Raw genomic sequence first — 13,302 nt, 5'->3', positions numbered from 1 at the left:
AGGTATATACCCAAGAGAATCGAAAGCATATGTCCACACAAAAAGTTGTACATGAATGTTCACAGAAGCACTCTTCACAATAGCCAGAAAGTGGAAAAACTCAGATGTCCACTAATGGATGAATGAGTAAAGAAAATGTGTCTATCCATGCAATGAAATATTATTCAGCCATAAAAAGGAATGAAGTAGTGGCGTTTGCTGCAACGAGGATGAATCTTTGTGTTTTTTTTTTTTTGTTTTTTTTTTTTTTTTGAGGATGAATCTTGAAAACGTCTTGCTGAGTGAAAGAAGCCAGACACAAAAGGCCACATGTTGTATGATTTCATTTATGTGAAGTGTCCAGGACAGGCAGATCCACAGGGACAGAAAGATTGGTCTTTAACAGGGGCTGGGGGAGGGAGAATGGGGAGTGACTACTCACTGGTATAGGGTTTCTTTTGGGGGTGCTGAAAGTGTTCTGGAATTAGATAGTGGTGATGATTGCACATCTCTGTGAATATGTTTAAAAACCACAGAATTGTACACTTTAAAAAGGTGAATTTTATGATAGGTAAATTACATGTCAATTTCAAAACGTGTGTGAGAAAAGCAAATTTGGCCTTGGAGTCCTGTATTTTTATGTGCTCAATCTGGCCACCATAACTTGGTGGGACACTACTGTACCTCACAGGCGATTAGCCAGAGACCTTAGCTAGGGTTCCCTCCAATCTGAGAACATACTCTAATGTCCAGGTCGAACAGTTGGTAACCAAGGGACCCTGCAGCTGCAGAGACAGTGGGAGTCCCAGTGAAAGAGAGAATATGGGTGCCATCTTGGGACTTTGGGCTTTTCCCAGCCTCCCTTTCCCTTCTGCAAAGTCAGGCTGAACAATTATCATCAGATACCTGTGAGAGGAGGTCCTCATGAGGCATTTAGTTGGGTGCCCAATTGGCGCTCGGCAAAGGCAGCCATCCTCAAAAAAGAAACTGGTAACTACAGTGGCCACCTATTCTTGTAAATAAAGTTTTATTGGGACAAGGGCCAGGATTGGAGTGAGGCAAGCAGGCAGGGTCGTGCCAGGGCAGAGTCTGATCCTGTTTTTATTTAAAATGTTCATGTCTAGCTCATCATGCATTTTTGTATTCGTTTCGATTTGTTAAACTGTTGTATTAAAATGTTGTGTATCTTCATTACTGACTTTTTTTGTGGGCGCTTCTTAAATTTTGCACAGACGTGAGTGCCCCACTCGCCTCACCCTTGTTGTGTGCCCCCCGGGGCGGGGAACATGGATTAACTTTTCTGAGCCTCAGTTTCCTCTTTTGCAAAATGGGGATAACTCTCCCTTCTAGGAAGATTCATTGAAAAATGTTTACTTCTAGGCTCTAGGGGTGGGGCGGGGCCTGAAAGGGCGGGGCAGGCTCGCTCGAAGGGGGCGGGCCTTTCGAGACCGGCTCTCGGAGAGGGGCGGGGTCAGGCCTCGTCAGCTGACCGCTTTGGCCAACGGCAGGGTGTGGCGGGGCCTGGCAGACTGAGACGGGGCAGGGCGCAAGCGAGCATTGCGGACTAGCCGGCGATGGACGAGCCGAGCCTCCTGCGGCGCCGTGGGCTCCAGGTGAGGCCCCTGCGCGGGCGGGCAGAGGGCGCGGGCGGAGTGAACCTGCTTGGGTGCCGGGGTCGGGGCTTTGGCGAACCTGCTTGGGTGCCGGGCTCGGGGCTTTGGCGGACCAGGGGAAACTGAGGCGGAGGGAGGTGCGCGCTCCGGAGACTCCCACTTGTCCACCCGCATCTCAAAGTGCTTTTCGCCTGTTGGGAAGAGGGTATGTCCATTTGACATATGGAGAAACTGAGGCTCCGTGGGAGAAAGGGGCTGAGGTTTCGACCTCTCCACCAGCAGCTCTAATCATATTTGCAGCGACAGCCTCTGAGCGCTCACCATAAGTTCATCTCGTTGTGTCAATACTTTTACTAGTGCTATATTAATATTAATTAATGTGTATTAATACATGCCTCGTGCCTTCGCAGCGCCACCGCAGCCCTGCCTCAGCTCACCCCTAAGGCAAGCTGGGGAGGCTGGGGATGTCAGTCCGCCCTTTCGTCAGATCAGGAAACTGAGGCTGGAGTCTGGGAAAGTCACAAACCCCAGGTCGCACAGCAGGGATTCAGTCCAGCGACCTTAACCAGCTCTCAGGTGCACAAGCCACTGCCAGCTGGCTCTGTGGCCTGGGGGGGGGGGGGTGCTGAGGCGTTGGGAGGCACTCTTGGGTCTCCCGACCTCAGTTTCCCCATTCATTAGAAGGGCCCTCCTTTTCTGACCACTGGCCCCGGGTTTGCGTTCGGGAGGCAGCGCCACCAGGAGATAAGCAAAAAAGGCATCAGACCTAGGAGAGGCTGACATTCTAACGCACGTGACCCCGCGGCGGCAACTTCCTTGACCTCTCTGGACCTCAGTGTCCCCATCCATCCAGTGGGAATTTAGACAATCTAGCCGTTTCCCTCTGGGGCTTAGACCACAACTGTAAGAAGCCACCAGTTGCAAGTGGGGGAACCCGGGATTCATCATTTACCCAACAAACATTTATTGAGTGCCTGCTGTAGTCCCCCGTCCCACCCCACCCCCGCCCCCCTGGAGAGGTGGGGGATGGGAGGATTCACCCCTGGAACCGCCCTCCTGGATCTCCCAGCCTGTTGGGGGAGACGAATGCCTGAGCAGCAGTGACCCCGCACAGGTGTCAGCTGCGATGGGGCACGCTCAGGCACCCCTGGAGAAGGCGGCTGAACCGCGGGTTGCTGGGTGGCCTTGGGACAGAGGAAGCAGCCACTGGTGGCAGGGCAGGGAGCAGGTGTTTGGGGAAATGAATGAGGCTCAGAGAAGCTAGAAAGTAGGGGATGGGGTGGGGAGGTGGGCACTGAGGCCGAGGAGGGAGGGGAAAGGCAGGCCTTGAACCCGGGCTGCGGAACTGCGAACTTGTTGGGAGGTGAAGGAAGAGCCACATGTGTTTCGGTTGGGAGTCAGGGAGGGTGTGGGTAGAGCTGCGAGGCAGAGACCCTGAGGACATGCGGGGGGGGAGGGGCCGTTGCCAGAGGCAGGAGTCGGGGGCCTGAGCATAGAGGAGGGGGTGCAGCAGGACTGGTTTGCAGTGGGGTGTTGTGGGGAAACAAGCCCCGCCCGGAGCCCCAGATAGAATTGAGCCCTGCCTGCAGCCTCTTAAAATAGAGAAACCGCCTTCGGGTAGGCGAATGGGGGGTGCAGCTGACGTCAGAAACGGGGGGGGTTGCTGTTCCATGGGGAAGAGGCACCCATTCCCTGATGACGAGTCCCATGTTACAAATGGGAAAACTGAGGCTCATAGAATCATAGCCTCTGTCCAGGTGTCACAGTGTGTAAGGCGACAGAGGATTTGAACCCAGGCAGATCTGGCTCTCCCTGCAGCTCAACCCCATACTGGCAGGCCTCCATCCAAGGAGGCGGAGGGGCAAGTAGGGTTTGCCCAGTTGAGTGAGGGCATTCTGGACAGAGGGAACAGCACGTGCGAATGCCCAGAGGTATGCAACCATATGTATTTATGGGGAAGCTAGAAGCCATTTCTTAGCGCTAGAACTGGGCATGTGAGATGGGACCATCTGCTTCCAGGGCTTCCAGCGCCGATTTTGAAGAGGTTAGACTTTCTTCCTAGGGTGATTGGGAGCTATGGAAGGTGATGGAACAGGGGAGGTCATGTCAGATCTGAGCGCTTTGAAAGACTCCTCTGGAGCAGGTGGGGGCCAAAAAGGGGGCCAGAAGCCAGGAAGGCATCTAGAGTAAAGGACCAAGTAGGAGACACATGAAAATAATTTTTAAAATAACAGTAGAAGTGTAAATAACTGCTCACATTAAGGGGCATCTACAAATGCTAAGCACTGTACATGCATGTAGTTCTCCAACAGCCCAAGAGATTATTAGCCTTATTTTTCACAAGGGGAAACTGAGGCTCAGAGAAGGAAAATAGCACCCAGGAAGTCAGGGAGTTGGAATTCTAAGTGTTCTGGCACTTGAGGATGCAAAGATGTTGAGGGCCTTGGTTTGGGGCATCAGTCACACACTCCTTTAATTGGAGCCCAGAGCGCCCCCAGCCAATCAGGTCAGAGCCAATCAGATACCCTGGAGGGTGATCCTTGCCAAAGGTCAAAGAGTCAATTCATAAAAGCTTGAGGAAGTCAGGTGTTGATTGGCCAGTCCAGACAATAGCTGTGGGTATCCTGGCCAATCTGACTGTGGCAATGCAGGGCATGCGGTTGACTGAGTACTAGGAGGTTGTAAACAGGACCTGGCTTGGCCTGTGGACCACCAGTTTGCATTGGCTGTGGGTAAGGGGAAGAGGTGGAGACTGGCCCTTTCTGGTTTGGGTTAAGCTCAGTCTTCTGTGTAGCATTTGTAGGCGCCAGTTAATGTAAGCTGTTATTACTAGGACTACTACCACTATTATTTTATCATTTTTTTCATCATCTCCCACTTTGCCCTTTGCTTAACAAACGACAGAATTTTAAAAGCAGATCCCCAAAGAGAGCATCCAGGGACAGGGAAGGTGTCCAGTCTGTCTGGACTTTGTCTCTCCTGCTGCTGGGGAAGCTCCCTGGAAGGTCCATCTGACATCCTCACGGCCCAGTTCCAACTATTCTCCTCCTCCAGGAAGCCCTCCGGCTGGTGCCATGTGGTCCCTGCTGACCTCTCTTTCTTCGCTCCAGCTGCCAACTTCCTATGAGACTTGGTGCCCACTGGGCTGAGTCCCACCTCCACCCTACTGTTTCCCACTAGCCTGCTAGCCCAGCCTGAAGCCCTCCTCCTGGAACTCCTTTGGCTCCCCTCTCCCTCCAGCCCCTTCTCTTCCTCTGGGTCCCTACTAATGCCTCCAGTATGGGGGTGTCCATGCCCTACCCTGTCTCCTTCAGAATGTGGGTTCCTCGGGGTGGAGCTGAGGCTTCTGGTGAGGAGGCAGCATCTCCCAGCCCAGTCAAGCCCAGAAGAGGATGCCATAAATATTATCTTTAAAGGGCAGTTCCGGGGGGGTTAGACCACCCCCACCCCCACCCCCTTCCTAGGCGGGAGCCACTCGCTGAGGAACAGCTGGCAAAGAGGGGGCTGAAGGCAGAAGCAGATGGCGCAGGGAGCAGAGGGTCCGGGGGTGGTGCCGGGAGAGTTCCATGTGGGCCCAGCGTTCCACTGAGCCTTTGTAGGGGGGCTGCTGACCTCACCTCTCTGTGCCACTTCACATCTTTTTGTATTTTGGAAGTAAATTAAAATTTGTGGTTAAATTGGTAGTTATTAACCTCACAAAATCATTGTGTGGGCTCTGATTGATCAAAGCTTCCCCCAGCGCCAGGCCCTGAGCCTGCTACTTGATTCCTCCCAGGGCCCTATGTAACTGGACCATTTTCCAAAGGAGGAAACTGAGGCACAGACGGGTGAAGTCGTTTGTCGGGGATCACACAGCCCAGATTAGGGAGCCAGACTGGGAACCCAGGACTGTCCGTGTTTTGGAAGGAAATGGCTGGGATGGGGTGTGGGGGGGGGGCGGCATGTGTGGGCACAGCAAGAACCCCTGAGTTCAGATCCCAGCTCCTCACTGTTTTGCGGGTTAGTAGGGGAGGAGGAAGCGGCATGAGATCTCATAACAACCGGAGGGGGCCGAAGGAGACCCTAATGGTGGTGGTGGTGGTGGTGGGTCCATGAACGTTTGCACAGAATGATAGTGAGCTCTCCATCCCCAGAGGTATTCAAGCAAACAAGGGGACCTCAGGGTGGCAGGTGAGCCTCCTCCCACCTTGAAGGGCTCTGACTTGATTTTCTGAGCTCAAGGTAGCGGGGGTCCAGCCTCAGGGCGACGCCCCACCCCCGCAGATCCTCCTCTTCCCCTGCCTGGAGACCCTGTTAACCCCTCCCAGCCCTGTCATCCCGAGCCCAGCAGCTTCCGGCCCCCTCCAATTGGCTGCGGGGGCTGATGACATCATTGGTTGCCATGACGAACGCCCAACTCTGGATGTGGGCAGCCCTGAGCCCACCGAGGTAAAAATAGTCCTGCATCCTCGGCGCAACCGCCTGTGTGTGTGTGTGTGTGTGTGTGTGTCTGTGTGTGTGTGTGTGTGTGTCTGTGTGTGTGTGTGTGTGTGTGTGTGTGTGTGTGTGTGTTTGTGGTGTCCAGAGACCTGGATTCCCGGCCCTACCTCCGTCGAGAGATGTGGGCAGCTGCTGCCCTCCGCGCCTCAGTTTCCCCGCCTGTAAAAAGGCCTCTGCTCCTGATGAGTAGTAGCGGCTCAGTAAATGTGCGTAAAATTTAGCAAGTATTGCGATAGTCTGCGAAGGCCCTTGCTGAGCTCAACAGTAACACAACAACAATAATTTCTGATCATTTTTACCCCAGAACCCTCTTACGTTATCTCCAAATTACAGATGGGGAAACCAAAGCACAGGTAGTACCAGTCACTTGGCTCAAGGTTCCACGGCCAGGAAAGAACAGATGATAGATCTGGACCCAGGTCTGGGTGTCCTCAGATTCTAAACTTGTGCCACACAGCCTTTTGAGAATTAAAAAGCCCTCTTGGGCAAGCCATATTTGAGGGTGGACTCTGGGGTCACAGTGGAACCCAAGCACAGGGCTTTCTGCCCTATATATGGTGAGGACACCCAGGGTTGGTGCAGATCGGCTTGCTGAGCTCTAAAAGAGTCTTCAGTAGGGAGTCACTGGTCAGTGTGCCCAGCCCCCACAAATGACCAGGACCCAAACCTGCATAGATTCTGCAGAAGGTGAGCGGGGAATGGCTTTCAGATCTGGGAGGGGACAGGGTGAGGATGACTAAGGAATCTCCCTTTTCTCAATAGATTATTAGTATTTAGCCACTACTGACATACTTCTTTGTAAATATAACTAATTTATTTTGAATAATGACTTTTAAAAAATGCAAGTAGGGGAGCTGAGAAGGGAGGTAGATTGGGAATCTGAAAGGGCTTCCTAGAGGGAGGGACACTTGAGCTGAAACCTGAAGGAAGAGCTTCAATTAACAAGCACCAGAAGGGAGGGAAAGTGGTCCTGGCAGAAGATACAGTTGGTGCAAAGGCCCTGAGGCAGGGCTGAGTCCAATGTGTGGGGTGAGCAGAAAAGAGGCATTGGTTGGAACAGGGTGAACAAGGGTCCAACTGGGAAATGAGGTGGGTGGAAAGCTAGGGATGTGAAGGGTTTGTCTCCTTGAGAATGACCCCTGTTTTCTTTTCAGAAGGAGCTGAGCCTACCGCGCCGGGGACGTGGGTGAGTTTACCTGGGGCCAGTGGGCTGGGTGGGGCCCTGTGGTCCTGGGCACAGATATTTCAGCAGCAGCCTCCAAATTGTGAATTTATTTAGTAATTACTACAAAGCTTCTCACCTTGATCCTGCCCCGGTGTTTGCAAAGGACTTCACAGGTGCCTCACGTGGCCCTCACCACAGGCTGGGAGGTGAGGTACAAACTATGCCAGTTTGCAAACGAGGAAACTGAGGTGCATAAGGGTTGTTTCACTGGCTGTACGGCAACCAACTTGAAAAGGTGGCATCCAGAGTCCAGACTGTAGAATTCCAGTCAAGTATCCTGGAACCAGCTTGCATGCCTCCCATGACAGGAAGCTCACTCTATTTTGGGGAACACCGGCAGAAAATCATACACTTCAGGGTCACATTAATGTTCCTGGTGATTGGCATTTTGAGATCCCAAAAGCTCAAAAAACATTTGTTCAGTGCCTTCCCCTGTTTACAGATGGGGAAATCAAAGCCCAGGAGGGGGAGGAGTTTGCCTTGTACTGGTGGTCTGGGGGAGTGTGAGTGCAGACACTCCCTCTTTGGAGGCTGCATTTGCCTAAGTTGGGGGTGGGAATTCCCTTGCGCCTCAGTGAAATCACTCACTCAACAAACATTTTTTTAGGATCTACTGTGTGCTGGGCTCTGTTCCAGGCACAGGGGACACGGTGACGAGTCAATGCTGGACCCTGCCCGTGGAGCTTGCACTCTCTTGGGGAGAGTGATGAAGTGATGTTATACAGGGGAGAAATTAAACAGAGACAGACAGAGGGGGCTGGAGGGTGGCTTTAGCCCTGAAGATGTGGGATCTCTTAGAGGAGGTGACATTTGAGACTAGATCTGGAAGAGGAGGAAGAGCTAGGGGGAAAGTGTCAGGGGAACAGCATTCCAGGCAGAGGGAACAGCATGGTCAAAGGTCCTGAGGTGCGAACTAGCTTGGCACTGGAAAAACAGCATGGAGACAGGGGTAGCTGGGGTGAAGTGAGCATAGGGGAGGTGGAGGGAGAGGAGAAAGGGTAGGTCCTGGGGGTTGGATGAGAGTTTGAAATCTGATGGTGGGGCTGGTGTCAGAGTAGCCCCCAAGCCCAGACCATCTCTTGTTGGACTGGGGGTAGTGCACCTGGTGGGGAGGGCCCTGAGGACCCCAGTAGGGAAGGGGTTTGGACACTGCCCGGAAGGCAGGCACTGTCCCCAGCCTTTGCCCAGGCTGGGGGCGGGGTAGTGGACCGTGAATCAGTACAAACCACTGAGGGCAAAGTCCTGGGCCACGGAATAGGACGAGGACAAAGACTCCCTGAGGGCTGTCTAGTCTTTGCCACCTGCGGTGTGCCTGACTGGGTCCAACCAGGATTTCAAGGGGGCCATGGCCGGACACAGACAACCGCAAACCTTCGGAGTCTGGGCTGGGCAGGAGGGAGGGTGGGGCTCTGAGCGCCAGGGGTCCACGTGTAGGGAGGAGGCTGGTGGGGCTGAATTAGGATATGAATGACGGGGATGACTGTCCTGGCAGAGGGAACCCAGGGAAACAAAGTGCTGGAGGCGTGGTCGGGGCCTCCGGTGTGCGCCGGGATGGTGACACCCGCTGCGGGCGGCCGGGAACGCCTGGGCTGAGCGGCTGCGGGTGGGAGGATTGGGGTGGGGCACGCACACCGTGGATTGGTGTCCGAGAGACACCCCCCGGGGGCGGGGCTGGGCGGGGCTCGGTGAGCGCGGAGGTAAGGCCTCGACAGGGAAGGGGCGGGGCCAGTTGATGGAGCAAAAAGTCCGGCAGAGAAGGCAGTGACTGCCCTTCCTTTCCGGCCGTGCAGCTCGGGGGCTCGATACCCGGCACCCTCGGCGTCCCTGCTCGGGAGGGGTGGCACCGCGGCTCCCGCCTCGCACAATCCGACCTTTGCTGCGGGTCTGTGCCTGCGCGCAGGTGCGGGGCTCCGAGCCCCGCCCCGGGACAGAGAGAGCCCGCCCCCCCACCACCACCCGGCGGCCCAGGCCCCACTCCGCGTCTGTCTCGCCTGCCAGGCGTACTGTCCCGCTGTCCGCGTCTGTCTGTCTGTCCGATCGCGACACAGTCAGGGCTTGGCGGCCACGAAGGGGCCGTCAGTACCCGGTCGCGTAGACGCGGCCCCGGCCTCGGCATGAAGTCCCGCAGGGACAAGCTGCACATCCCGGCGCTGACCCTCGAGTGAGTGCTTGGACCTGGAAGGGGAGATTTGGGGGAAGAGGGGCAGACTGACAACCACCCTTCTTCCGTGTCTCTGTTCAAGTCGCCCCGAGTCGCACCGCCGCCTCCAGGGAGCCCTCCCGGGTCAACGGCCTGGCCCCGCCCTCGCGGCCTGCGCGAGATCTAGTATCCCCAGCCTCAGGCCCCTTCTCCCTAAGGAAACCACAACCCCGGTCCCGTCTCCCCATTCGGCCACACGCAGGGGCCGTTGCCGGGTTCACCGTCCCCGGCCTCTTTCTTTGCAGTCTGTCTCCAAGCAGCCAGAGCCCGTCCTTGCTGAGTCCCAGCAGCCCCTGCAGCCCCTGCAGCCCCTCTCTGGGCCTGCACCCCTGGAGGTAAGTGACAGCGCGCGCGGGCGGGGCTCGGACATCGCCCTGGCACCCCAGAGACTTGGAAGCTGCCCAGACCCAGCTCCCCCGCAAGGTACTGTGGGCTGGTGACATGGACTCTCTGGGCCTCAGTTTACCTCTCCATAAAATGGCACTGTGATCCACACTAGGACCATGATGGGAAAATTCCATATTCAGTCATAGGCAGCAGGTTCCCCCTTCTGATAGACGGTCAGGGCAAGGCCAGAACTTGAGCTGTTGCCCAAGGACTTCCTCGAGACAGGTGCTGGGTTCCCAGCCTGCTCAGGGCCCTGCTGAATTGGCCTGGCCTCCTGTGCTGTGATCCAGCTCAGCTGGCCGGAAAGCTCCTCCCTGTGAATGTACACACACACACACACACACACACACACACACACTCCTAACTCTGAGAGTCCACCATTAGAGCCCTGTGCACTGAAGTCAACCAGGCCAAGTGGTATAGGGAGAAAAGAACCAGCTTGACTGAGCGCCTCAAGTTCCTTCTGTCCCCTCTGCAACCCTGGGAGAGAAGCACCCTTTCTGATCCCATTGCCCAGCGGAAGAAACTGAGGCTCAGAGAGGAGACACCAGTTCTCCTGGTTCAGTACGTCTGGGGGCCAAGTCAGGGCCAGCTTTGCCATCAGAGTCTGTTGAGGGTTTGAGCCACTCTCTGCGACGGCGGGGTCTCAGGATCTTGCCCCTGTATGGGAGAGAACATCAGGGATATAGTGGGCGCCTCACACAGCTTGGGCAAAAATTCAGGGAGGGGACAGATGTACAGGTCAGTGATGTCTAGAATTTGATGGCCCATCAACCATTTACACCTTAGTATGAATGAGCTGCTCACACTCTTCCCATGGGCCTTTAGTGGGGAGAAGAGAGAACACTTTGGAGCCCACACTGGGAGCTGGGCAACAGGCCAGTACCTTCATTAAGCAGGCATCTACTGTGTGCCAGGTGCTAAGGGCATAGCCGTGAAAAGATGAACATAGTTTCTCCCTCATGAGGCTCTCAGTCAGTTCTCAGGAAGTAGGCAATGAACAAGGGAATGGACAAACAAGACACATTCAGACGGAGACCTCTTAATGTGGTGTTTGAGCCAAGGCCTGAGCAGAGCTAGGGGAAGGGAAGCACCAAGCAGAGGGAGCTGCACATGCAAAGGTCCTGAGGCAGGACCAAGATTTTTAAAGCCCCTGTGGCTACCTTGGGAGAAGAAAGGCTGGCTGGGGACAGGAGACAGGAATGGAGGTGGCAGAGGCAGGGAAGTGGCTAGGGCAACATCTAGGTGGGAGATGGTGGGGCCTGGACCAGGCTGGGGTGTCCAATGGGAGGCAGAGACTGTGTCGCCCCCATTTAGCTGAGGAGAAACTCGGCTTGGGACCTCAAAGTGTATTGTCCAGAGGCACGCTGAAAGAGAGTGTCAGGCCAGATCTGACTCTGGGTCCTTGGCCTCAACCTCAGGTGAGGACAAGATGAGGGGAGGGACCTGTTGAGAGCAGATAAGCCAGTTTTACCAGGAGGAAATAGAGGCAGAGAGTTTGGGATTCTAGCTGAGTCCACTGGCCCCTTGCTTGCCACCAGGGGGCAGCAGAGCCCCGTTGACTTGGGCCAGGCAAGGAAATGGGTACCTGCCTCCCCTGCTCCAAGGGGAATAAGCCCACATTTGTCCCCTCGGCCTCCAAGGCCCTGTGGGTCCAGCTCCTGTGATGAACCACCCTGCCCGCCCCGCGTTCTCCCATCCACCTCTCCAGTGCTCACCCTATTCTAGCCGTGCGGCTTCCTGGACTGCCAGAATATAAGCTGGCCAGCCTCAGGGCCTTTGCACTTGTTGTCCCCCCTGCCCAGAGCTCCGTTTTCTCTGTTTACTCCTTTATTCACTTGTCAAGTCTCCATCAAGCTCTCAGATAGGAAGCCTTTCGTGTCTAAACCTCCCCGCCCCTGCCCCACCCCACCATAAAGGCCCCCAAGCCCCAGTTGCATCCATTATGCACATCCATTTCCCTCATCCTGACCCCATCATGGTTGTGATTTCCATGTTTTCTTGTGTGATTATTGAGTTGTTTTTCTCATCCAAAGGTTTGAGAGCCCCCTGAAAGCCTGACCTGGATCTGTCCTGGTCATCCTATAGCCTCAGGCAGGGCCTGCTATACATCAGGTGCTCAATTAATGCTTGTGGCACAGACACATGGGAAGCAGCTGGGAGGGCTCTACCTGTGGTGTTGGGGGGGAGCAGTTTGAAGAGAAGGTCATGAGTTGGGCCCATATGGCCAAGGGGACAACAAAGAGGCTGTTCCAGGCAGGAACAGCATTGTCAGAGGCGTGTTCCCTCTGGGGGCTTGACACCAAGGACGGGAAGAATTTGGATTTTCTACCGAGGGCACTGGGAACCACATAAAGTATGGAGCTTGGAGGGGCATGGACAGCTCATGGGCAGGTATGAAGGGCTGGGGTGGCCCTACCAATGTGGGGTCGGAGATGGGGGTCTGTATGTCCACCTGGGGCTTTCCTATTTACACAGTTACTGGCACAAGCAGAGAGAGGCAAAGTCTGAGGCACAGAGTTAGGATTCGAGCTCTAGGAAAGGGATTTACCCAGGAGTGTGAATTTGCTGTGAAATGAGGAGCCGTGGAGGGTGTGTGAGTAGGGGAGGGGCTTGATCTAGTGGGCAAGGGGCTGGCACCAGAGGTCACTTGATCAGCCAGCCTTTCGCGGGAGGTCTTTGCCATGGCCACAGGCCCTCTGGATTGCCAGCTGTAGCCCTGTTCTGCAGAGGAGGAAACTGAGGCCAGATGGGCGTGGGAGAAGCAGCTGCTGGGGATGCCAACACAATGGGCATAGTGGGAGGCATGTAGGCAGCACAGGCTGGGGATGATGGGCAGCTCCTTCACTAACTGTGTGCAGAAGTGTCCCCGGCACACATGGTAGGGGGAGCTTGTGGACACAGCATGTTAGCCTATGGTGCATGAGACCGTGGCTTCATCCCCACTTGGGTCCCCAGACCTATGGGACCTCGAATTCCTCCCATGCAGGAGGCTCTGTTTCCTGTATGTGGCTCAGACTAAGCACCTGAGGATGATGGGTAACCTCTCTCATCCTCATCTACACATATGACCCCACAGCAGAGCCTGTTCTTTAGCCTCCGAATAAGTCCAGAATCCACCCACTTTACTCCACAGCCCCACCCTGGTCCAGGCCTGTGTCCTCCCCTCCCAGACCCTGTTACAGCCCCTCACTAGCCTCCTGCTGCCTCTACTCCTGCCCCCCAACAGCTTCTGTTCCTCATGGCAGACATGGGGGGCGGGGTTTACAGACATAGTCCAGATCACACCCTCCCGCTGCTCACACATCCTCCATGACTCCCTGTTGCTGCTGCAGTAAAACTGCACTCCTCCCTGTAGCCCACAAGGCCCACATGGTGAGTCTTGCTGGCATCTTCCCCTCAGTCCTGCTTCAGGGCCT

General features: G+C 55.3%; 1 protein-coding gene across 6 annotated transcripts in view; it reads left to right on the top strand.

The window, feature by feature from the left end:
• Positions 1–1,549: 1,549 nt before the first annotated feature.
• Positions 1,550–13,302, top strand: part of MAST3 (microtubule associated serine/threonine kinase 3) — a 36,931-nt gene continuing 25,178 nt past the window's right edge. For 4 of the 6 annotated variants that reach the window (XM_060008066.1, XM_060008064.1, XM_060008065.1 and 1 more), the window contains exons 1-2: positions 9,332–9,457; positions 9,742–9,831. In XM_060008066.1, coding sequence (XP_059864049.1) covers positions 9,411–9,457; positions 9,742–9,831 — 137 coding nt within the window. In that variant the 5' untranslated portion in view covers positions 9,332–9,410. Of the gene's footprint in view, positions 1,593–7,225; positions 7,258–9,331; positions 9,458–9,741; positions 9,832–13,302 lie in introns of those variants that run through there. The other 2 variants (XM_060008070.1, XM_060008068.1) reach the window with 1 other exon arrangement.

This window comes from Delphinus delphis, chromosome 3, assembly GCF_949987515.2.
Source record: "Delphinus delphis chromosome 3, mDelDel1.2, whole genome shotgun sequence".
Classification (NCBI taxonomy): Eukaryota; Metazoa; Chordata; class Mammalia; order Artiodactyla; family Delphinidae; genus Delphinus; species Delphinus delphis.
Note: the sequence above shows the minus strand (reverse complement) of the source record. Positions and strands in the feature narration are given on the sequence as shown.